This window comes from Pelecanus crispus, chromosome Z (assembly GCF_030463565.1).
Source record: "Pelecanus crispus isolate bPelCri1 chromosome Z, bPelCri1.pri, whole genome shotgun sequence".
Classification (NCBI taxonomy): Eukaryota; Metazoa; Chordata; class Aves; order Pelecaniformes; family Pelecanidae; genus Pelecanus; species Pelecanus crispus.
In genome coordinates, this window is record NC_134676.1 from 32546521 (window position 1) to 32573727 (window position 27207).

A 27207-nucleotide genomic window follows, 5' to 3' on the forward strand; every position below is an offset into this window, starting at 1 on the left:
TATAAACCACTTAACAGTTCTCCACATAGACAAAATAATAAAGTAATTTCAGTACAAAAATTCTCAGAGGGGGAAGGGGGAACAGTGGCTCAATAAATAGATTTCCATCTTTAGATGTCTTCAAGTCACAGCTGATCCAATCTGGTATTTGTGACAGTCCTGCTTCAAACAAGGAATCAGACTAGGTGACCTCCAGACGTTCCTTCCAACCAGCTGTTCTATGGCTCTGTGACTCTTTTAAAGACCACCATGCACAGTATACATATATTAGTAACAAATACATACGAATCAGTAACTCAGGACTGCACTGCACAGAAGGAAGATAAATCAGATAACACTTTCGTTCAATCAATTTCTTTGCACTTCTCCCTAATCATATAAGAATGAAATGAGAAAAAGACTCTCCATCAAAACAAAGTAAAAGTTTCCCAAACTAAAACAAGAAAAGTCCAAAGAAAATCATGATCTTGAAATACCTGAAGAGGCGCTCTCCTTCAACAGCTGCAACTACATAAAAGCTGTCATTAGGCCTACCATCTTGAGGCACTAACAGTGACCTCTCTATCCAGCAACAGCTACATCATCAAATTATTTTTTGCAGATTAGAGAAATACTTACTTGGACAAGTATTTGATAAATGTTTTATAAATATTGATAAATAATTATTGATTTATTCTTATTCCCATTTCCACTATAGAGCAATATTTGTAATAAAGACTGACGTTTTACTACTTCTTGATATAAAGTTCAACTTCAAATCTAGTCAACACTTCTTTGGGAAAAAGAAAGAGCCTTATTCTCCCCTGCCAGAATTATAAAATAACATTACTGGGGGGAAAAAAAAAGTTTGTATTCAAATATATACAAGAAATCTACTTTGCTGCAAATGGAACTGTTCTAAAGCTAGGAAATGTCAGCTTATGTTATTCCTGTGTAACCTCACATTCACCCACTAGCATGATTTTACTATGCCACAATTACCAATTATGTCTCCACGTTGCCATTTCCAACAGGCTCCACATCTCAGCTGGCTTTCAGTTCAGAGGGGAAGAGACTACAAGACATCTTACCTTGGATAGAAGTCGTAACTATCATCTCTTTTCCCCTCCCGTGCTACAGGAGAGGATCAGCTCTTGTTATACCACCTCCAATACTGACAGAGAGCTAAGCTGTTCCTGAGATTAGGGAGGAGACACAACTACAGACACCTAAGGCAATAGCCCTTTCATGTTCAGTGGATAAATCAGGACTGTGCAACAAATAAAGAGTCCTTTTCATTCTCTACCAGAGGAAAAAAAAAAAAAGGCAAAATACACAATCACTTCATTCTTCAAGCAAACTACAACAAATCTTATTCTAAATTAAACTATAATTCAGTTATCTGTGGATATAAAACAAAACTCTTTATTGATTGGAGGTTAGTATTTTTCTCCAATAACAAATGACCAACCTACACCTGGAGCTGGTAGCATCAGAGCCCAAAAGCTCAATTTGCACATTTCCTGACTTTACCTCCTGTAACAAACCACTTGGATATTAAATTGAAACAAGAACACTGTCAAAATGCATACAATCTGCAGTAAAGGACAGTGCAGTTGTGTAACATTTTAGCTATCACACTACTGTTTTTTCTGAATGAAAGCAAACTTCATCTTGCAGCAGGAATGCAGTAAAATACAGGTTTTCCACAGTAAACTGACTTGAGCAAGCCCTTACTCATCCGCCAAAAAAACCGGAAACTATTAAGCAGACACACATAATGTTAACTTGGATACTGCCCTGTCCACCCAGACAGTGTTTGGTGCCCAAAGGATGATGAGGATGGAAACCTGTATAGTGAGTATTAGTATAAGCCAATAACAGAGTTTAGTGAAAGAACTAAAGTGAATGTGAAACAAATGCTACTTGGAGAAAAGCCAATTTCAAAGTAAGTGAACGTCATATTGGAAAGCACTGAAATACTTGTACAGTTTGATGAAATAGTGTATTCCAGGTTTCATGTATGACTTGGTCTCAGAGTAAAGACAGATATAACAAACCAAAACTATACCAAAATAAATTAGTAAAATAATTCAAAGGTGAACAACTTTCACATTATTGCTTTTTAATGTTAAATTAATGATGATCACAATAGGTGGAGAGGAAGAAATATGACTTCCCTGAATTAGTATTGTTTTACCATCTGTTCTAATCTCAATTCCAAGAGATTGGATTATTTTATATTTTTGACAGATAGTTAAGAGCTGTTTTTTATTGATTTTCCTTCTACATATTTATAATTGTCATCAAGTAATATATTAAACTCATTGCTGAAAGTGAAAGACAAATTGAGATCTACAGATCTTTCACATTTATTCCTTTTAAATAACACCACTGCTGGAACACTTCTGTTCTAAAATTCATTGGAAATCAACATTTTACTAGCCAAGAGCCCTTAGCCAGCTCCAAGAAAATTCTTAGATGTTATGTTCAGTAGGTCCAGAAGATGCCTGGCTGCCATAGGTCTTCCCTTCAAGCCAAAATAAATTCCACAGATGTTATCACTGAATAGATGTGCAGGCAATTAACAAGGTAACACAAAATCTAGGACCCGGAACTAGTTCTGAGCATCCAAAAACCCCACTGGGGAGATTTGATGCAACTAAAACAGAAGCCATCTCAAGCTGGTCTTGCCATCTGAGGGTGAAGAAGGGGGAATAAATAAATACATAAATGATATTTCAGATCCCTTCTACTCCTGTTTTAGAGGCATAGAAACATAGACAAATATAACACTAAGCCACAGAAATTCTCTTGACATTTGTAAGTTACCTCAGTGTCCTGGTTTCGGCTGGGATAGAGTTAATTTTCTTCCTAGTAGCAGGCACAGTGCTGTGTTTTGGATTTAGGATGAGAAGAATGTTGATGACACGCTGATGGTTTAGTTGTTGCTAAGTACTGCTTGTGCTAGTCAAGGACTTTTCAGCTTCCCAGGCTCTGCCAGGTGCACAAGAAACTGGGAGGGGGCACAGCCAGAATAGTTGACCCAAACTGACCAAAGGGCTATTCCATACCGTATGGTGTCATGCTCAGTATAGAAACTGGGGGTGGGGGTGGGGGTGGCCGCGGAGCAGCGATCGCTGCTTGGGAACTGGCTGGGTACTGTTTGGCAGGTGGTAAGCAATTGCATTTTGCATCACTTGCTTTGTATATTATTATTACTGTTATTATTATATTGTTATTATTACTACTACTACTAGTATTTTACTTTATTTCAATTATTAAACTGTTCTTATCCCAGGAGTTTTCTCACTCCCACTCTTCCAATTCTCTCCCCCATCCCATCAGGGTAGGGGGAGTGAGCGAGCAGCTGCATGGTGCTTAGTTGCTGGCTGGGGCTAAACCTCGACACTCAGCAAGGACAATACAACCCATTTGGAAGTTCTCATAACATAAATAATTTTGACTTGAAAACAGGAACATTTTTAGAGATCTAGTAAAACTTTTTGTTATGAACTATGATAGCTGAGTCCTCATGGCTCCTCCTTGAAGAACAAAAGTAACGTCAATCCATGCTTCAAATTATAAAGTGACAACATAGAGCAATTTTTAATAAAAATTTATTTTAATAATAATTTTTAATAAAGAAGCAATTTTTACCATACATGCAGCAGAGCCTCACTCCCTCAGATCAGGAAATGGATGTTTTTGACATCAAACACTAACTCAGTAGTATTTGCCATGGTAAAATAAAGTTAAGTTAGCCCCTTCCAACTGCAAATCTTCCTGTTTTCCAATTATATTCTAGCAGCAACTCCACTGTTCTCAAATTGAAAAACTGGCCTGAATTTTCCTGTTCACAAATTTGTAAGACACATTACATGCCTTTCAAAGATTTGGCAACTACTGAGCATGTCCAGTTTTCTCTTTATTCTCCTAGTCTTCTATCTTGCTCCCAAGAGTTCCTCTTTTAGAAAATACAATGTGCAATAATCTGGAAAATGAAGCATTGCTATAGACTTTTGAAGCTTCCACACTGAGACAGCATATGCTTTTATATAGTCAAAACAGCAAAGCAGGTCTGAACAAGTGCATTAATAATGCTGACTTACAGAACAATGAAGTAAACCAAATAAAACCTTAGTGGTACATGTTTCTGAAGACACTAACACTGCAGCTTAACACATTGAGTCCATTGTTGCAACTCAGCAAAATAGCTCATTTAATGTTGTTAACATGGTTAACAGGCTGTTCCAGATCTAGAGGCCAGACAACACTACAACAAAGTTTTTACAACTCTGAAGACAAAAGTGAAGATTAAACTCGCAAGTGCAGTCCACCAAACACTACAAAACTGCTGCCAGGCTGTTAAATTAACTTCTTCACATTCAAGTAATGCTTGATTTCATACACAAAACATAATGGTACTCTAAAGAAATAAAATATACTGTGAAATAGACTTCAAGCACATGGACTGCTATGAATCTTTCATACCACAAGTATAGGGTATAGAATTTACATCAAGGTTCTTCTAAAGGTGTGTGCTGTATTGGTGCTTTCTACACTAATTGGAATAAAATCGATTCAACTTACACTTACTTCAACCACTGCTTCAGGCACATCCAAGCAGCCTCTGGTCCCTCCTATTTTCTCAACACTATGGATGTTCTGAATTTCATCCAATCGCTGTTTCAAGCATGCAATCACCGAATTCTCATGCTTTTGTACTGTGCCTTCCGCTGCAGTCTTTGTTGTACCCCACAACTTACTTCAGCATAGCTGTCTTAGCCCAGATCCAACAAGCCTATCACCACTGTCACAGTCTAAATCAAGGATTTACAGCCTAATTTATCTAACTCCAGTAATAAAATAACATTTAAAGTAAATGTGTAGCATACAAGTTGTTTACAGATCTACTCTCTCTGATTCTGTCTTTCCATTATATTCAGTACTAGGTCAATAACAACACAGAACACTGACACAGTAATAATCATCACCTGAAAAAAGTAATAACCATCACCTGTTCAAGACACAGATTCAATAAAGTTACATCTTCCTTTTCATAACTTGTAAGAAAACCTTGTAACTATGACAGTGCTCATGACATGGCTGTGTTCTCCAGTAAGTTTTGCCCACTATAGTTATGGGAAGTTTTCAGCTAAAAAAAATGCACAACCAGTCTATATTCAGGCACGGTATCTTTTGGGTACCACTGCTACAGCAAGTCAGGAATGTGCAAATCATCTCAACAGAAACATGAACTGTGACTCAGAGTTACATTTAACTGCCTTAGAGAACCAATAGCAGGAAAAAAAAAAATCACCTTGTTAAAAAATAAGGAAAGGTACTACTCACTTGTACATTCCTGATGCTCTCTTCTACCTCCTGTACTTTTAAAGAACATTGTAAAGAGTGATTATGGCTATGAACAGATTTAAATGAAGTGTTTTTGTGAATTCAGAACAAGTTTTACCAAATCTCTTTCTCTGTTCTACATTGTAAGGGTATCTTTAAACAAAAGAGCTTTGAGAAATACTACTTGGCCTTAAACATTATGAAACATTACAAAAAAATAAGGCATTAGCATGAATTCAATCCAATCCTATTCATTTCAGCCTAACAGCTACAGGACTAACGGACACTTAACAAGCATAGGAAGAAAAGCTCTTTCTCATAATACTCCAATGTTTTAGCAAAACTTTCTCCAGCGAGGTCAAAATTTGCAATGAAGTAGTAGTCAGAATGAGAAGGGAAATGCCTCGACATATTAAGAAATAAAGAACAAGAGAGTACCAAAAGAAACAGGACTCTTATGTCATGCCCAGGATAATGCCTGTCACCTGCAGATGAAAAAGAATGTTTTATGGCCTCCGCCTGAATGGAAACGAACACAGCATCTGAGTGTAACTTAGACTATCAGATCCAGCAGATCAAGTAGTTAGTGACATGGGAAAAGTAAAAGTAGAGAAGAGGAATTTCCATCATTTCTCATTGAATAGACACACATGATGTCTCTGTGTGCAGGCAGGGCTGAAAAACTGTGCAGACACCAACAGAATGCGTGACAGAAAACCTTGTTACTCTTTTCTGGATTTCCACCTGCACTGACACATCTCCTTCCTGTACAAAACTGACAATGAGAGATATTAATACCATACCTGCAGTGTTCTGATGACGAAAATACGTATAATTAAAACCTAAATTCAGATAACTAATGGCATGTGGTACTGGTCTACGGCTACAGATTCTTAACAAAACTATACGCTAATTGTTTTCTGTCTTAAATTTCCTCTGATAATGTTAAGCTCCTTATGACACAATATGGAATTGGAAAAACAGAGGTACATGGCATTCCACTGCTGAATTTACTATTCAGTCGTGTAAAAGCACAAATTAAAACTGAAAGAACAACTGTTTTAACTGCCATGTTTTTAGTGGTATGGAACACTAGCTTGTTTTATAATAAGCTTCTGAAACATATTTGGGTCCTAAAATATATTCCAATAAAGCTCAGCATAAAGCACAAAGGACAATAATTGGGTAAATAATCTCCGTTATAATCCGGTATCAGATCAGCATTGGATGAGCCTTGGTATTAAGCTATTACAAAACCCAAATTTTTTAGCACTTCAGAAAACAAAACAAACTCATTGCAAGAAATGGAGATCACATAATAGCTATACCGGTCAATATATGTAAGGTAACTGGGATAATGAAAAGCCAGGGATTTGTTTTCACTGTAGCATCCATGTACCATATGCAAGATACAAAAGGGGAACTGACTGAAGGAAAATTCTCTCTTGATTCCAGTTTTATTAATGAGCTTAATTTCCACTGTGTCAATTAAAAGACAGGAACTTCAAACTTAAAGAACTGCCTGTATTTAGGTATTGTGGTTAAGCATTATTACAGTAAGCACTACAGTTTCCACTAACAGACCAGGATTTAGTCAGGGATCTACTCAAGACCAAAAATTCTTTAACATTACAGACTAAAAATTAGAAATTGAAAATATGAGAATTTTCACTGAGATTATATTATAGCATATATTTTTACTATAAATACAATCATTCTGTGATAGCTGTTCATGATGCATTTCTTTAAAAAAAAAGTTTCAACTCACATGCCAGTATTTACAGTTCTTCTAACAGCACTTCAAAATTTGTCTCTTTCATTGTTAAAAACAAAACATAATTTGTAACTACAAAAAAATTCTGCTAACATGCTATTAGGTATATCAAGATGGAGGCAAATGGGCAGGTTTTTTTAACTTTTTGTTATTTTTACGACACATATAAGAAAAGCAGTGATCACAGTAAACATCATCTCTATCAGTTAGCTTCAAAAGCTAGTTTCAAATATTGCCAGTCTGTTTTGCTAACAGTGGTTGTCTTTCAAAACAAAAATCTGTTAAAAAAATGATACGTGCTGTTCAATAAGCATTGCTTAATGCATAGAAAATAGATTTTTAAGCATGTGTTGTAAAATGGTTACAATGAAGATAGCAACCTACTTTAAATAATTTCACAGAAAAATAAAGGACACTATGTCCCCAATTTTTTTTCCAAATCTCTAAATCATAGAGCCCTTATTTGCAATTTGGGTTATTATTCATTTTGTTGTTTTTTGGTTTTAAGAAGAATGAAAACAGTAACACATTTGGAGAGCTAATAGTTGCAAAAGTGAATGTAAAATACATTACTTTTGCTGAATATTACATATATGAACTTCAACTGTAACTCTTAAAATTTATGTTTAGATATGGGCATTGAAATTTTTTGGAGGGAGGAGTTTGTGATTTATATGGTAAGACAGTTCTTGGGTATTATGCACAAATATTTGGGATCTAAACATTACTTGTTTTCTTAGCTTTAAATTTCCACTCAACTTCTAGCTAAAATGCATTGGCATTAGATCTCTGAATTCTCTTACCCTTTAGAAGACATTTTGTTACCCAGATTTTTGGTTTGGCTCTCTGCTTTTCAGCTGAAATCCAGTATTTACCTGTCAATCTACACTGTCCTGAAAATACACCTGTCCCTTCATAAAAGGTGATGCTTGAAGCAGTCTGCTAAAATCTAACACAGATATCTTAGCCCGTGACTCATAGCAGATCAAGCTTTATGGTGCTTCATATGACATCAAAAATACAACTACCTGACAATTTGAACTGACTTAACTGACTTAAGGACTTTGTAACTTTACTGTTTTAAAATTGTTTTAAAATTTTCCAGTGAGTTAGCTGAAATCTGGACCATGTATCACCTACCTGAAACACTTAACTAGATGCTGTCCACATCTGTAATAAAAATGCTATCTGCATTAAATTCTGTATCTCAATTGTTGGACTAGACTAGGCAGGAATACAATCAGGCCCGCAGTCAAAGCAGTACTGTTTGGTGACCTAAGACTCCACAGTTCCAGTAGGAATGATTTTAGATTAATCTCATGTAATTACTCTGCATTTCTTTGTAATTTGGATAAGGTAATATTATCAGAAAGGGAAGAAGTACTTCCACAGTTGTTATGACATAAGACAGCATAAAACAACTTCAAGCTACACTCTCTGATGCTAGCCAGTCAGTCAGATTCATTCTCCTAAATATTTTTTGTAAGAAACTCACTCCTCCAATGAATTATGTTCTCTAAAGATACATTCTGCAAACGATCAGCTGATGAGCCTGTTTCATATGCTTGTGTTATTGAACGGGAAACTTTCACACTGAAATTAACATCAGAAGTCTAATGTAATAAGGCTGTCCTGTTTCTGAAAATACAATGTAGACTAATCAGCTAAGAAAACAAACAAACAAATCTGTATCCTCCTGATTTTTACTACAGGTAAAAATGTCAACTTACCAGACTTGTGCTTCTTGTGTTTTGCTTTCTTTTTAATTATAAACAACTTGTTCTGGATCTCAGATTTATAAGACCTGAACGGATGAAGATGAATCTCACGCTTTCTTTGCAAGTCATCAAGTTTTCTCTGCAGATTTTCATTTAGAATATCCTTCAACTTCTTTTTTTTCTTTTTCTTCTTTTTTGCCCGCAACTTACTTAGTTTCTTATTATGTCGCAGCGAGTTCTCTAGCATTGTTTCTTTAGCAGATTCGTGGTAATTTATGTCTTGGTTGTCATTACGAGTGCCATTGACATGCATTTGGCAAGCTTTCAGTGTGTTCTCCTTGAATGGACTGATCTCAGCTTTTACTCTAGCCATTTCAGCACAACCTTGTCCATTCTCCACAGCCCTCATTTCTCCTGAACGAGGGTGACCACCCACACCAACAAGCTCTCCTGAACTAATCAAATTCCTTAAGTTCTCTTTATAGCAACCACCTTTTTTGATGTTGCAGACTCCTGAAGTCTTGTTTTCACAGTTAATCTCCTCTGTAGTGACTCTAAAGCTACCTAAATGTGGGTTTTTTTCTGGACAGATAAGAGAGTCCATACTTTTCTCTACTTCTGTCTTGGAATGATGTAGCAGCTCTTCTCTACCACCAGAACTGACCTCCCCATTGCTTTTGCTTACATATTCATGTTTTACTTTCTCCAATTTAATACGTGACACTTTTTTAACTTTGATGGGAGGAGATGGGAATTCAGGAGCCTGAAAAGGTTTTTGTTTGTAAATCCGAACATCTGCACCACAGAACTGTGGAAAATGAACATACGCATTCTCCAGGTAGTCATAACCAAGAATTACTTCTCTGCATTCATGAATAGGCTGACCTAGCACTGCATCCTGAACATCCTTTTGTGTTTCATACACAAAATCACAGAGACCTTTTAGCAGCCACACTTTTTGGTAGAATGGTAGCTCATGAAATGGTTTTTCCTCCAAGGGATTAACTTCTCCAAGGACTTTGAAAAACTGGGGACACAATCCAAGCTTTTCTGCAGAGCTATTAGGATTGTCAGTCTGCCCTACAACAGTATACCAGTGTTGTACTTTCTGTCTGAGTGCTGCTTCCCAAGTCCTGTAAGAAAGCGTAGGCCTGCGATGTAACGTAGATCTGCGATGAGGAGGACTTAACAAAGAAGTCATTATTTTAGATAAAAAAGCATTACACTGAGGCATCAGAAGACAACGTTCCAATTCATAGAATACTATTTCAGGTAAATTTAAAATCTGTTGTGCTAAACAAAGAAAATGACCAATAGCTGGAATCTCCCACATTGTCTCCATCCTTGTAGGTGCTGCTTGAGCTAAAAGTGACTTTTCCCATTCTTCTATTTCTTTCTGACTAGCTTCTTCTGCTTCTTTTCTTTCTTGCTCTCTCAGCCTAGTAAAAGAAAGTTCATGAAAATTCAGATATCAGGTAAACGAAAAGAAACCAGGGAGAAGAAAAATCAGAACTACAGCATGACAAACATACTTATCTTGAAGTAATAAAGAACAAAGTACATAAAGTTTTCATTCCGTTTGTCTTACTCTGGATTACACAATGCATCACTGCACCAAAATGAGAAATAAAAGACTATAATTTCCATCACTACTGAAAAATGGGAAAAGCTAAGAAAAATACCTGGCAGATATCAGTAGTTTGGGTGGTTTAGATTTTTTTACACAAACATACTCCTTTTCCCAATCCCTTTTTGGCAGGATTAAGTATTTTCAACAAACTATCCATATAAAAATCTCTGAAAACTAATTCCAGGTAAGTCTTGCTTTCAAATGGTTGCCCTGTGGCTTGTGTCACCTACCTCATGACTCCCTTCCTCAGTACACAAGTATACATGCCCAACTGTTAAGTGCTTCATTCACGTAACAAAAGCCATTTTCCCTCCCACCCATAGGTGTGTTACTTGTTGGTTTGCAATGGTGGTCAAAAAAGAAACAAATATCAGGATGCATGAAGAATGTGATGGAAAATAACACCAGAAATAAAATGTCGTTACATTCATAAATGGTTTGCCCTCACCTGAAAAACTGTATTCAGTTCTGGTCCCCCTATCTAAAAAAAGGATAGAGCAGAAATAGTGGGTATTCAGAGAAAGAGGTTATATCAGTAATCAGAGGCCTGTAAAAACTTCCGAAAAATCTGGGACTCTACACAAAACACTAGCAAAAGGAAACATGACAGCAATATACAAAACTAGTATGATAGACTGGGAACTTCTATTTACATTTATTTGTAAATTCATCATGAAATTTAAAGGCAACAAGTTTAAAAGGAAGAAATGCTTCCACTTCAGATAATCAATCATGCATAGCTTACCATCTAACTTACTAGAACACAGGGTATGTTAATTTAGTTCCAAAGTGAAAAATAGGACATCTGCATGAATCACAAGAATATCAAGGGTTACCAGTAATAGGAGAGATTTTTATTTAATGTTGCAATGGTAAACTAACATTTTTGCCTCACGGCCTGAGCAGATTCCGAAAGATAGGATGAGGATACAGCTGTACTTACAGGAAAATTTTTCTAGAGCTCGTCCAAAGTTTCTCATATCTTTTTCTCAGAAGCTTCTATCACTGACCACTGCTAGAAACAATCACTTGTGTACATCACTAATGTGACCTGTTACTGGAATGTACATGTGCTTATTTCCCGATTGCTAACCTCCAATTATATTTCTTCATATACAAGTATCCATTCAAAGCACCAATACTTTCCAAATTCAGCCAAACAATATACTAAAATCTTTCTTCTGACAACATGAAGCTAATAATGGCTTCTAGCATGGAGAATGTGTATTTGAAGCATTAAGTATTGACCAGATATCTCAATAATGTAAAAAATGTGACAAACCTAGCTTAGCCCACATTTTAGTATCAATTCAGGAGAAATATGCCATGACCACAAACTTAAAATTTACATCCTCTGTGTATGCAAAACGACTCATAATACAGTAAGATTCCACTGAATGCTTTATCTTACATAATTAAACTGAATTTCAAATGACTTGTTACCATAATTTGAAAGGAAATTTTTAATACCACATACATGCATCCTTGTTGTTTATGTACCTATCAAATGCAGAAAGACAGATTCATGTAAAACAAAATTAAAATGTAAAAGCAAACAGGTCAGTAAATTTTCAACTTCATTCTCCCAATGCAGCATTAATTTAACCACATAATGGAGGGAATCTAAAGACAAAATCCCGTTTTGCAGCACTAATTTAAACACATAACAAATGTGGTCTAATGGCAAAATCCCATTTGCCATTCTAGGTGAATAAACGTGTAAATTCAACAGTACTACTTGCATAAGTAAAGTAACAATACTACTAGCATAAGTAAAGTGAGAATTTTTTTTTGCCTGACTTTTATTCTATTTCCATGCATTAATATTGCATTAATATAATAAAAATAACTAAAAATAATAATAAAAAAATAACTTGCAAGCGGGGCAGAGGAAGAAAGTAAGATATAATAAGTAAAAAGTGTTCTCAAAAATAAATGTCAAAGCACTCCTGAATCGCACTCCCTCCTCCCTCCTAACTGCAAAACATACTTCCAAATAGCCTGCTGCCTCCAAAAGGTGTGAACTTGTGAACTCTATTAAAATAGCATGGAAATAAGCTTGAATACAAATAGATAGATAGTGAGATAGAACATTTGTGGAAACAATCACAAGTCAGTATCGTTTAATAAAAGCACAGGCTGTAGATAATCTAAAAATCCCATCTTCGCAAACAATTTCAACTTATCAATTAATAACTTAAAGTAGCATTCTCAAAATAAATACAATACCCTACATTCACCGCTGTCTTGTACTTCACAAAATGACAATCACTATACTATTTTAAAGATCTTTTTAAAGAGAAAAACATGCACTGTTTCACTTGCAATGCCTTTTTTTTTTTTAAAGCTATCATTTTATCACAATATCTGTAGTTATTCCATTCTCAGTAGACATTCAAGAGAAAACTTAAACAACAGCACACTTTCATATCTTCATTACTAAGGTCTTCCTACTAACTGCCCATCTTTTGGAGGTCATAGCTTTTTCCTGGGGTGTTTTTTTGAGAGGGAGGAGGGGGGATGAAGAGGGGAGAGGAGGTGGGACAAGGGAGCAGGGGTGGAGGCGGGGAAGAGACAAACATTTGATATTTAGCAGGAAAAATATCCTTACACTGAGAAATTATCTGGATAAACATATTTGGCTTTTATGCTGACGTATTTGTAAAAAACCTGTTGTTTCATACTTTTATTTACATTTATCACTAATATGTTTGCAGACATGTTTACAATAACACAAAACTATTCTAAGGTCAAGCTGACATTTCCAGACTAACAAAGGACAAACATATTCCTAGAACAGGTCTGCAGCAGTTGTTTTGCAGCTCTTGAGTGGATAAAACCATGGCACCTTGCAGTGGCGCAGCCCCCAGGGGCACTCTGAGATCCCAGGATAAGCCCTATTGCGTCGTTATCTTGGTCACAAGTGCAGCGACTTGGGCGTCAGGCGCTCTCTGTCCACACCTGGGCCACTTGATGCCTGAACTGTACATCACAATGACTCAGCACAAATTGTCGCCAGAATGTAAAATACTGACCAAAGCCAATCACCTCAAGATCCTATAAATAGCGATCCAAAGGGGAGACCTTTTGAGCTCTCCAGGACCACAGCGGGCTGTGTGAGCCAGTATCTGCCCCTGAGCTGGGACACCTCTCAGGGTAGATTTTGTGAGGACTGATGTATCGTCCGTCGACGATTTCGCAAGGACTCAAAAGCCTGATTTCGTGAGGTTCACCACCTGTCCATTGATGAATGCCAGCACATAAAAGTGAGTAATTCATGAAACTCATGAAAAGGGAAATTTTAATCACAGGTTAATATGTGTGTGTGTGCGTGCACGCGCGCGTGCAATTTGATTCGGAACTGTTTGCCTGTCTGTGTGTGATTTGATTTAGAGCTGTTTGTTGGTCTGTCTGTGTGTGATTTGGTTTAAACTCCACCTGTGTGTGCAACCCGGCGGTAAGTTTCAGGTGACCCTCACCATTCTCAAATCTTTAACTAAGTCACTATTTTGATTGTAACATTGAATTGCACTGTTAAATTGGCTGATGTGCTGTTAAGAATTATATAACCTAATTCTGTGATCTATCTCAAATATACTAATAAATCCTAAATTACTGCTAAACCAAAGCCATGTTAAAAAATCCTATTTGTGACACACCTGACCTTAAAACTCAGCAGACATGCTCACCAAGTAGAGATACCACCTAATTCAGAGTCTAGATGCAACTCTCCACTTTTCTTATGATTTTCTCCCTTAAGACAGCAGGCATATCTCACCAGCTAATTTCTTCTCACTTGCAACAAGAGATTTCACTTAGAGGGGAGAGGAGGATTGTACTTTTTTCCCAAGTACCACTTCTAACCCGCTTAAATGTTGAGTAATTTTTCACAGGTAAAAGGTAAGCCATTGGAACTCTGATTACAAGATAGAGAGAACTGTTTCAATTCTACAATAACTTGTTTCTACAAACTTTCTTTTAAAAAATATACTAGAAAGCTATGTAAAAAATAGCAATAGTATGCATTATTCTAAAATAAATCAAGATTTAATAGTCTGAAGAAATTAAATTTGGAGATGCCCATGTGACCTTAATTCTATATCTGTAATGTCTCACATCATATTATGACATACTCTACATTTTTCCATAGGACCCAGTTCATTCCATGCTCACAACGTCCTCGTAAAAAGCAAAACTGACTGTATAAGCATACGTCATTCCACAATTTGTTAATTTAAACTAGTAGCTTGCAACCGGAATTGAATTCTTTAAATGTTTTAATGAACATGTCTGAAACTTACCCCAGGATCACGTTTTCAGAGACAGTAAAGACACAGAGCTGCCTAGCATAATTTTCAACACACCAAAGCCGTACAGATACTTAATTTCCATTGAAATCAACCAGTTAATTACCTGTCATTCACTGGTGGTTTTAAAAATTTCAGTAGGAATCTATCTCTACATTTCAGTCTCTAAATGCCTCTAAATAGGCAAGCATTTCCAATTATATTATAATTCCACAATTATTTATTGTTAACTAATATGTAAGTTAGTATGTATATGGATGTTACTTAATTAGCATGTAACCAAGCAGCTGAGTAGAACCTCGTAGAAATGTAACTAATAATCCAAAGAAGATATTCAATATTCTGATAACTAGAACAATTGAACAAAAGGAAAGCTTATAAAAAAGACTGACAAGAAAAGTAAATCAGATGTTGTTATATATATACCTTGGGGGGAAAATGTGCTTTTGCTGCCATACAGAAACTATTAGCTGCAAAATAGTGAAATCACCTTTGCAAAGACATCTTCTCAGTTTTTATTTATTGAGTCTACCATGATGAATGTATCATTTGGGGGAGGTTATAAAACATTAAATAATAATAAAAAAGAAATAGATTGTGCAAAAAATGGACAAACTACAAGAAATAAAAAGAGAACTCTCTACAAAGGATATCTATATAACAAAAATAATGAAAGAACTTGGAGTAGGATTTCCATGAAGTTGACTACAGAAAAGAAGATAAAAAACACACTTCAGGATATTCTTTCAAAATATGCAATTGGAAAAAAGCTTGTAAAATCAATTGCAAGGAATTGGGGGGGAAAGGGAGGTATCAAAAACTATAAAGATTTCATTTACTGCAGCTCTTTCTACCCATCATAAGACACCTGTGCCTTACAAAAGTATCTACATATCTAAAGCAAAGGATTAAATATTAACTTGGACTTCACCAGGCAACTTCTTTAGGTGTGAGGCTAAGTTTTGTAGAAAGGCACTTGCATTTGCAACCTTAGTTATCCGGGGCTGAAAGCATGTAACTCCTAGTGAGGAGGCTGAACAGTCTAAACTAAGTTAATTACTAGCTAGAAAGTACACGTATGCAGAGTGGTCAGCTGGATGGCCACAAAGTGAGGACTTCTTTTATGTTCCTGGTAACTCATCTGCAAGTTGGGTGAACAGCAGGTGCTGCCTATCCAAACACAACTGATTTGTCAGCATACAAGCAGGTTCCACTACCACACTACACATAATTTTATGGGGAAAACCAGCAGCAGAGCAAGACCAGGAGGAAGGCGAAGTTCAGTATGGTAGAAATTAAAATCCTCAATAGTTTACCCACTCGTTTGAGCTAACCATCACAGTCATTCATAATTATACTCTCACACAGGACAGTCTATATTATAGCAACAGCTTTGGACACTCATTCTTTTACAACAGTGATGAAAGACTAAGTGAAAAAATCAATAATAATAATAATCAATAAAATAACCTGTATCCACTAAAGTAGCGCTTCAGTTTTAAGAATACAGTTTATACCATGAATTCTACTGGGATACATGAAAATAAAAAGGAATTCTGCATTAGCATTTTGTGCCCTGAAAAAGATGTGGATAATTGTTCAGAATCATGTATTTTTACTTTAATTTTCCTTGCAGATTTAGCATAAGCTTTAAACAGGTATAAATGCAATTTCAGTTCAGCCAACTTCATTGTTATTACAAAAAATGAAGAGTGAGTGAAAGCCAAATTCAGTAATGAAAATGCACATCTGCCAATGGACCAAGACTGTAGCTCTAAGGAATACTGCAATGGGGTTACCAAAAGAACAGCACTGTGCACTCCAATTAAACTGTCTGCAATCTTGCGTATCTATCAAGTTGTATCTATTCTGTGCCAACCTCAGTGTGTCAGATTTCTTAAAAAAAAGAAGCTGAAACCCAATTTTCTCTTCTTAACAGATAACAATATATTCAACATAATCTATATTTTAGCAATAATCCAAAGGAAGTTTAGGAAGTTGTAATACACTTTTGAATAGTGTCCCATCTTAGTTTCACAAGTATGTGCATTTATATATAAAACACTTCAAAAATTTATATGTCATATAAAGATCATATGATCTTCACTGGTAATGTACTACAAATTTTATAGGCCTTCCAATTTCCAAGCCTTTTTCATAAAATACCACTACAATGTACTTTCAGAACACTTGCATTTTGGTGAGTTGGGAAATAATTGGTGTGGAGAGGTCCAAGTTACTTTGAAAACATGGTGGATCCATTAGGAAATCAGAAAACTTAAGAAGATATCTGAAGCATGATTATTTGAGGAGACCAATAGAGCCAAAGAAATATTCAGCCATCTACCTACTGACACATTTTTATTGCTTCCTAATAACAGACATAGTTCAAAATTTCAGGGCATAAAGAGGCAAGCTAGTTTTTCTGTTATTGTAGACATTCTGTAGAATCAACCACGTGGAGCACCCTTTGCACAGGATCTGGGACTTTTGAGTATATCCAGATACATGGATTTAACTGTTAATTACTACAGTTCTGCAGGAACATGCTTAAAACAGGTGTATGAAAGCAAAATTTTTATTTGATCAGGTAATATGTTCTACTGACTCTATGGATTAATTAAAATCCAATCAAAATGCCTTTTTTCATAACAGCGTTATCAAGTTCAGAGACCTAGAAGGCAGAGTTGAACACAAATCAAGAGAATTTTACCAGAGAAACAATAACCCTAGTGATCTTTGCTTTTTTGCAAAGTACGAGGTGGATTACAAAAAGAAAGATTCACTCATTTCTAGGGAAAAAGTACTGGCTAATGTTCAAGTCAGCCAAAACTGTATGGCTTCAAATCTGTTGAAAAGGAAGATTACCTGCAAAATGAGAGTGAACTGGTTATATATGGGAAAAATCTCCAGAACTGTAAACTTTGAAAAAAGCTGGAAATATTTTGCATCCTAAAGCTAGTACTGTCTTATCATCATGCTCCATGTTGAGACACAGTCTCTCAAGTTACTGTTAAAGTATACAAGCTTATAGGCTTCATTTTCCTTTAAGTGAAATGTATCACAATCAACATTAAACACTGCCTGGAACTACATACCTCTCAAATTTATGAAAACCACAAAATCCCACAGAGTTAATTACACTCACATTCTAAATTTGTTACCTAACTGACAAGCTGAAATGCCACATCAGTGAGGTAACAGGAGTGGCACTGTCAAGAGATAATTTGCTTCTGGCTATCATGAGGGAAGCAGTGATAAGATCACAGAATTAGACTGTAGTTAAGCACTCCGGTAGTTTTTAATCTAATTTTTGCATGGAAAAGAGTCCAAAGAGAGGTATGATAAACCGTGACTGAGCTAACAGGAAATTGCTGTGGATGCTCTCAGTTACTATTAAAATAAATTAAGGCTGCTGTTATTTTAGGATTGTGAAACTTTTAAAGCTTACATGAGTTTAGCAATTTTTCAAGACGGTGGTAAATCAAAAACTAATTTCTTGCTTTGTGAATGTGCTGTATTGAAGTCCTAGTTTCATTCATGAGCTTAAGACAAAGAGCACCACAACATTTATTTACCTAAAAAAGCCTTAAGGAGCTAACCTCTGTAAAGGACCAAAACAAAACAGTTTTTCATATTACCTCTTTTCCTCTTTAGCTCTCAGCTGTTCCTCTTGTCTTAGAACCTGAACCATCACAGACTCAAACACGCCTGTTGACAAGCCTACTAAATTGCGAGGCATGGAACGTCGTCTTGTTGAAATGCATGCTGTTCCTTTCTCATCTTCCAGCCCACAACATGCTCTAGATGTTACAGCTATTGATGTTTTCTCTCTTAAATGCCTAGAAGAAAAAAGCAAGCAAATTCACAATTACAATTTCCCTTACCAAAAGCACTTCAATGCCTACAGTACCAACCACAGATCAAGCATATTTACTCAGAAAAACACAGTTCTTTTTCACCTGACCTTTTTTCCACTTTGAGAGTTCCTTTAGGAAATTTTAAACTTTAAAAAAACATGAGCTATGTTTTCACATCTGTTAAAAATGGTGGATATTTATCTCAAGTAACCAAATAGTATTTGAAGATTGAATTTCCTATATTAATCCATAAATATTTGGAAAGAAAATACTTCCACAAGACCTGAGATAAGAAACAATCATTTTAGAAGACACCTAAAAATACTGGGGGTGGGGAAAGTATACTTCTTGGTTTAGGGTGTGTGTGGGGGGGATGTTAAACAGCAGTTTAGTTTTGTTAAAAAAATTAAAAAATGAAAAGCAAAACACTACAAATTTGGTTGTAAAGTTACATTTCATCTTATACTGTTTCAAAGTACTCCAGCAAAACTGGTATGAGAACTAACACTATCACACAACCTCTGAAAACATTTGAGGGGAGGAGGAAAAATTAGAACCTCCATTCAGAAGCAACATCCATTCTAAGGTAATTTTCTGTGGTTTGTAGTATCTGAGAATGATACAACCAACATTGATCGCTTCCCTTGAGTCACTTCATGGGGATCATTGAGCTAAATACTGCTCTGTAATGAAGAAAGAATGATTATTTGAAAAAGCAGTTCTTGAATTTCATTTTACTAATAAAATTAGTTCTGTTAAACACTTAAAACAAATCTGTCTGATCAAAAATTGTGAAAGAATTTTGAGACTTCTGGATTCCATAATCCTTTCTCTATATAGTTCTTACAAACTTTTACCAAGCTAGTGTACACAGACATGTTGAAAAAATCTTTACAAATCTCTGAAGAGTTAATACAAGAGAAATTCACTACATACTGAGGTAGGATTACTTTTAGCCAGTTTAATATTTCTTAATATTTATTTGAACAAAGACTTTGCATTTGTGAAAGAATGACAACAGCAACTGAATTTTTTAGTAAATACATATATTACTATTTGATGACACAGTACATAAATTCACTTCACTTTCTTATGGCATTTCCAATAAAAAGTCATTGAGCATTCTCAGGTCCTACCAAATCCAATAAGTAGTCATATAATTCAACAAACAGCCTTCAGCAAAATGCCCTTCCATTCAATACAGTTGAGATGTTACAGTCATACAACATGCAGAAATGAACTTGGCACAAATCTTCCAAGCTGCATTTGGTTAGGTATTTATTTGCCATCAGTAACCCTTTTAAGCCAGGAATTCACACTTTTTTTTTTTTAAATCAAGTTTTACTCAAGCAAACTAGCAACATTCATGCCCCATTAGGTTCAGCTCCTTCCCTTCTACTCCAAAACAGTCCCAAAACTGCTGTTAGGCAAAACCAGTTTCAAGTATAGTGTTGCTACACCAACACAGAATACAATCACTCTGGCTTATTCAGTTGAGTTCTGCACCATGCTCCTCAAGTGTTCCTACTACACAAGCACGGTTCTTCTTACCAGCCGGCAGCTAACGCTCTGTGTCGCCAGCAAGTTTAAGGTTGACAGACATGCACAGCTTTATGCATTTCCTAATACTGTTCCTTCTTCACCTTCACCCTTTGCCAAAAAATCCTCTTGGTGTTTACATGCAAAATACTATGTCACTCAGAAGACTGGTGGTCCTTTCATTGTAAGAAGCCACCACGGTTTTCTGAATATGACTAAACTAAGCCCGTGTCAAACTCATGAGAAAGCATGTATTTCAGTTGTGATTTAAACCAGGCTTGCTACTATGTAGCTTGACAGCTTTCTATGCTTCAGCTGCTTTGGCTGATAAACAAGTTCCTGCCAGGGACTTATATTTAAACATATCACAATTTCCATTTTGCCATTCAAGACTATAATATGCCAAGCATTATCTTTCATTTTATGATTATCAAAAAATATTCCGACATTAAATTACCCATTTCAAAGCAGATACTTTGGCTGAAGATTTTATTCCTACTTATTTTAAAGACAGTAAAAATTTCAGACTGTAAAAATCCCAATTTTAAAAAGCCAGTTGTTTATACAGAGTTTGGGTAGTTTCACTTGCTTTATACAGCATAAAATAAAGAAAGCAGCATTTGACATCTTGTCTAAACAAGTGCACCTCCATGTTCATAAAAGGCTTCTTTCAGAAGGAAAATCTTAGCCAGGAAATGCTGTGCCCTATTTTGCATTTTGGTATTTTGGGGTTTGGAATCGCCAAAGCATTCTGAACTAAGATTTGAATAGTTCCCAGTAGGAAACGTTCCTCTTCATGGAAGTATTGTCAGTTCGAGGATTTGAATGGGAATGTGTTTTATTGTGGGGTTTTGACAACCATTCAAATGGTATTTTTTACTTAAAGAAACACACCCTCCTGTTCTACTTTATGTAAACAGCATCTGGCAGGGCCCCTATAGCATTTTCTACACCTACCGGGACAGCAGCGCCAGCTTCTGTTCCAGCATCATCTCCAGCTTCTGGGCCTGTTTGGAGAGCCAGTGATCTACACCATGCAGCCGGTAACATGTCTCCAGCATTAGCCGGAAGTCACCCACGAAATCTGCTATTCCTGCGTACTGCCCACTGGAAAATTTCTCTTCCATCTTCAACAGCCACATTCCAGCTGGCGACTGCTGAAAGGAGGGACTGCTGTTACAACCCGAGAGGGAGCCAGCTCCTTCTTCCCTGACGGATGCCTGATCCGCGAGGGGCTTCAAAAACGGTGCTGTCAGAGGTCGGTACTTCTCCATGAGAAACTCGCGCAAGATGCGGTATCCCTGCTGCAGCTCGGGATTCAGGCTCTGCTCCCAGGAGCAGCCGCCGCTCTTCCCTCCCGCATCATCTCCCTCCTTGTCCGGCTCCTCCTCCCCGCACCGAAGGCGGCTAGCCGCGGGCCGATCCGCCGAAAGGTCTCCGCCCGCGGCGCCCGCGGGCTCTGCCGAGTCCATGTCTCCCACCCCACGCACGCACAGGGTCTCGCCGGCTCCAGGGGGGCTGCCGGCCCCGGGCCGGCTCTTCAGCATCAGCTAGGGACGGCCGCGCTCCCCCTCGCCCAGCCGGCGAATCGACATCGGGCTCACCTAAACACAGAGACACGACTCAGTCCCTCGCCACGCTCCCCCGCGATGGCCTCAGCCCTGCCCCCAGCTGCGGGAGGCGGGGGGGGGCCGCGGCTGCCGGGGAGGAGGCAGAGGCCGGCCGCCGGCTTGGCCCGCCTCTCCCGCCGCCAGCCTCCCTCGGCCTCCGGCTGGCGCGCCCGGGCCTGCGTACGGCCCCGCCCGCCCCAGGGCCAGGACCGCGCCCTCGCCCTCAGGGGCCGCCCCCGGCGGCGGGCAGCAGCGCGCCCCACCTCCCGCATCCCGCCCGCCGCCGGCCTCGCCCCACTGCCCGCCCGCGCCCCCCCGCCCCCCGCCGTGACGGGGCCTCCCCCCCCGCCCGCCCGCGACCCCCTCCTGAAGGAGCCCGGAGGAGGAGGGCGGGCGGCGGGTGCCGTCCCCGCGCCGGCCACCTCCGGCCAGCCCGCGTCTGCGCGGCGAGCGCTTCCCCTCCTCGCCTCACAGCGCGGCGGGGCCGGCCCGGTGGCGGCGGCTGGAGGCGGCCACGGCGGGCAGCGGTGTCAGTTAACAGTCGGCGCGTGCGGGAGGGGGAGGGGAGGGGGCGCGGCCCCCGCCGGCCCGGAAAAAGGGCGAGAGAAAGGGACGCGGCGCCTCACCTAGGGCGCATGCGCTCGAGCGGCGGCGGCGCGCCGCGGGCGGTAGACGCCAGGTGTGCTGGCGTCATCAGAGGGCGCCTGGCGCGGGAGGCTGAGGGCGCCTGCGCCGCCCGGGGCGGTGGCTGGTGGGGCGCAGGCGCGGGGGGTGCGGACTGGCTGCCGGCCTGCCGGGGGAAGCTGCGTCTCGTCGCAAGCGCGGTGAGGCCGTGCTCTCTTCAGGCTGGGTGAATGCCCCTGGGCTTTCGTCCACCAACCTCACCAGAGCATTAGCGGACCTTCGGTCTTGTGCTGTGGGTACTAGATTTCTTCTAGGACACCCAGATAACGGTTTTCCCAATTGTTAAAGGTGTTCCGTTAAAGACCTTCAGCCGTTAACGTGAGGAAGTTTGCGAAAGCGTCCCGTTCTGCCTGTTGAAGCACTTACCTGAGGAGTTAGTGTTTCGTGAGTGGAAGCTATTAGAAACCACGTTGAAGCGTCCTGGGGGTGTGCTTGCAGCCCTTTCAGATTTCCCCATAAGCACCCTCCACTCCCCTGTAACGACACACTGAGGAACATTGCCCAGGCTCCAGGGGATTCCACAGTACTAACTAGTACTAAGCACCTGGGAGACAATTGTGTGCAGAGTTTTCAGCTTACACCCTCCAACGTATGTAACTGCCTGAAGAAGCTTCAGGTACCTTGCTAAGACAGCAACAATGAATGGGGGGGAGGGCAGGAAATCAAGTTTTATTTGATCAAGCTTCTACTTCTATAGGGACATTTTTGTCTGTTCTGGAAGGTAACTTTTTGCAGACATCACTCCAGAGACCTTGGTCATGACACCATCTTGGTGTGAATAAATCAGACTGCAATATAAAGAAATGTAGAACCACTCCCCTGTTGTTCTTGCACTTTCTCATTCTAAGGACACCAGGAAATTTCCATCCCCTTCATCCCTGTTTGGTCACAGCCAGCTTTCATAAATGCTTCTGTCAAGCTGTTTTTGCAGAAGGGGCCTGAGCAGAGGCTACAGGCGTAGTACCCAGCTCACGGTACTACGCTTCCCCTGCAGGCTGTGCCTACAGGACAGAAGTTTGGGACCCACAAGGCTAGCAAAAGCCCTCTGTAGCCGTTTTCCAGCCCCAGTCTACAAAGCCCCAGTACAGCCTATGCACAAAGGTTGACCCCTGAGGTCCTGCCATCTCACCTGATCACTTACTGATATTACAGCTACCTGGCTTTATCGTCCAAAACCTCTTGAATTACAGATTTGTCGTGGTTTGGCCCCAGCCAGCAACTAAGCACCACACAACTGCTCGCTCACTTCCCCTACCCCGATGGGATGGGGAGAGAATTGGGTGAGTAAGACTGAGAAACACTCCTGGGTTTAGATAAGAACAGTTTAATAATTGAAATAACATAAAATAGTAATGATAATAATAACAATATAATAATGTTGATGATGATGATGATGATGATGATGATGATGATAATAATAATAATAATAATATACAAAGCAAGTGATGCACAATGCAATTGCTCACCACCCGCCGACCGATACCCAGACAGTTCCCGAGCAGCGATCGCTACTCCCCGGCCAACCTCCCCCCCCATTTATATACTGAGCATGATGTCATATGGTATGGAATAGCCCTTTGGTCAGTTTGGATCAACTATTCTGGCTGTGCCCCCTCCCAGTTTTTTGTGCACCTGGCAGAGCCTGGGAAGCTGAAAAGTCCTTGACTAGCATAAGTAGTACTTAGCAACAACTAAACCATCAGCGTGTTATCAACATTCTTCTCATCCTAAATCCAAAACACAGCACTATGCCTGCTACTAGGAAGGAAATTAACTATCCCAGCCGAAACCAGGACAAGACTGCAAAGAAATGAGGTCAGATGTCTCGGTGTGCAGGGTGTGGTACTGGAGCAGAGGCTGCCTCAACATTGGAGGGAGGTGATCCTGCCTGGAGGACCATTGTGCATTGAGACCTTAGTGATACATGCAACCGAGTATAGCCATGTACAAGGTGACCTTCAGGCCTGTGTTGTGCCGTGCATATCCCACAGCCACAGGATAAACTCAGCCAGCTCGCTGTTAGAGAAGCCGGTGGGCAGCTCCCACATTTACTGGCAGTTACACCACCTCTGTGACCTGGCCTCTATCTAAAAGTGCAGCAAGAAGTTATCATGTGAATATCCTTTGTTTGACAGTAGAAATGATGAATAGAGTTGTTTTCTTGTAAGAAAATCCTCTAATAGCTTGAATGACCACAATGGGGTAGCCCTATCCACAGACAGGGTCTTCATGGGGTGCCTTGATCAGAAGCCCATTCGGTGCTGCACTACTCATGGTTCGCAGCATCTGAAATGCTATAAGATAACAGTTCTCTATTTATGGTGTTAAGTCTAATAAACTGCATTTGAAGTTATGCTTTGTGGAGTCTGAATGCCTTTCTTACTGGCACCATAATGGACCAGCACGTCCTGGTGCAAAACAGAGGGAATGTGTCTTGTGTTTTCTTTGATAACTTATCTCAGGAAGAGTGTTCACCTTGTCTAATTCCCAGTCCAAGCTGAAGGTGGAGGGTCATCATCATGGGGACAGAAGTGGTGGAGGGCTTCCTGCAACATATGTGGAGATCAAATCAGCTGTAGAAAAAGCATGATGGAAGGTGATGGAAAGCAACCAGCCAAGTTACAGTGGGAATTTCTAGGATAAATTTAATAAGATTTATTTAATAAGATTTAATAAATTTAATAAGATTAATTAAATTTAAATAGATTAGACTGGCAGCTCTTTTAGCAGCTTTATGGCTTTTGGATGTTTGGCCAGCCACACTTGATTTCTGATGTTGTCCTAAAGATGGGTTCTTCATCCGGTGTGCAAGAACCAATTCACACACTGAGTCGAGATACTTGCTTTATTCCATTTCTGTGCAGAGATGGGTGCTAGGTCGCAATTCCACAAAGCTAGCACACCCCATTGTCCTTGCATTGCATACTTACATAATTAAGCAAAGTCACTACACCTACTGTTAACACCTACTTGTTAGTCAGTGGTTATTTGTACTTTTGCTTCAATTTAAAGACATAGCTCCCTTTAAAATCACTATGCATGCTTGGTGGGTAGGGGTGTCCCTTTGGAGGTGGGTAGCTCTTCCAACAGAGATGTGGTTTTCATATTATAATTAGCTGGTTCACTTAGAGGACACTAATTAGTGGATCTTGCTGACTAGTAAAAGAGGAGTAAAGGGGAGTTTTGACACTCAAGGGTATATGTTTGCTGTTTTAGAGATCTCTTGGCCTTCTGCTTCTCATTATAGGTCTCCTGGTGCCTATTATCTTTAGTATATTCCTTCCACAATCAGTCATCACTGGTACTGCTGGTCAATGAGATGGCAAAATTCATCCAAGCAGGACTCTGAAGCTTCTTCCCACAGGACACTCAAGCAGTGGCTTCCCTCCTCCCTTCAGTCCTTGGCCTAACAATGTGTAAGGCCATGGGACTTCACAAGTCTTGAGATCAGGCCCGCCCTGCATGAATGAGGATCAGCTCTCCAGTGATCTTCAAAATAAGGCTATTCTTTCTTCAGGACTGTGAATATCCTGCTCCTGTATTCCAGCGCCACTGTGATGTGTGCTGCTTGCAACCTCCCCGCTGTGGGACCTGCCGGCAGCCAGACACTTTCCAAGAAATCTGTTAGCCATGGGAAATGGCAGAGTGAAAGAAAGCTAGCAAGACTATAGACAGTCCAACTATTTCAGCTGGACCAAACATGTACCATTGGAGGAGAGAGGGAATTATAAGTCCTGTTCTTCCTTGGGTACTGTGGTACTGCAGCTCTCATTAGTGAGCACTGTGCCCTGCGTGCCTTGCTGTGTCTCTGCTCCTGGTTAACCTTCTGCTCCCTGACACTTATATTATACTGATCTATGCCTGATTGTGATTGCCCAAAATGTGGGAGGTGTGCTCCAAAGGGCTTCTTTCTCCCTGAAATACAACTTTGCAAAGACTAGAAATGGCAACAGTAAAGTCGCTTTGACTTGTGTCAGCTAACCAGTTACCATCCCTCCAGCTGTCTAAAAGCTCTCTGTGTACAGGTGCCTATTATGATTTCTTTGAGGTGGCTGTCTTGATGAAAGAAAAAGAATCTGTAGTGTCTGGCATAATGCAGCTTTGTGATAGGGAGAGAGACTGTAGTGAACTACAAAGCCAGTATCTGTTTTCCACTTTTTTTGTGTTCCAAAAAGTTAGAATTTTAGCTCAAGTCTCATCCTTTGAAAAGGTTTTGTAGGTCTCAAAAGGTTTTAATGTTTTGTATGTCCTGTGAGTCAGGACTGAGATAACATGGATGGTTATATCATATGCTGCATACCTAAGTAAATAAGAGCAGTTGTTTTCAATGTATGTTTAGCTTTCAACTCCAGTTTGTTTGGGGTTTTTTGGTTTTGTTTTTGGTTTTGTTTTGGTTTGGTTTTTGGGTTTTTTTGAAGGGCTTGTTTGCCTGGAAGCTCATTTATACTTGCTATACATCTGGCCTTGCCTTGAGGCTATGAGAACTTGTAGTTAGAATTCTGCATACAATTCATAACTAGTACCTGAGAAGCCACAAAATGTGATGTCCGTAGATTTTGGTCTGATAACATCTCAGCTATATGCAGGTCTGCCTTAGAAAACAGATCTTTTAGTCTGTGGTGATGAGAGAAATACAGATATCAAGATTACACTCTGAAATTAAATTTACAGTGAAGAATGGGGCCACATATGACAAAACAAGATAATATCCTTTATTGGGAGCTGTGACTTGTATCACCAACATATTTGAA

General features: G+C 39.3%; 1 protein-coding gene across 1 annotated transcript in view; it reads right to left on the reverse strand.

Moving 5' to 3' along the window:
- The window catches only part of BRD10 (bromodomain containing 10), a 53389-nt gene extending 31680 nt beyond the window's left edge, over positions 1–21709 (reverse strand). Inside the window, exons 1-3 of the mRNA XM_009489206.2 lie at positions 21120–21709; positions 18405–18605; positions 8839–10265 (exon numbers count right to left, since the gene is read on the reverse strand). Of these exons, the coding sequence (XP_009487481.2) occupies positions 8839–10265; positions 18405–18605; positions 21120–21709 (2218 nt within the window). The remainder of the gene's footprint in view (positions 1–8838; positions 10266–18404; positions 18606–21119) is intronic.
- Positions 21710–27207: the final 5498 nt, after the last annotated feature.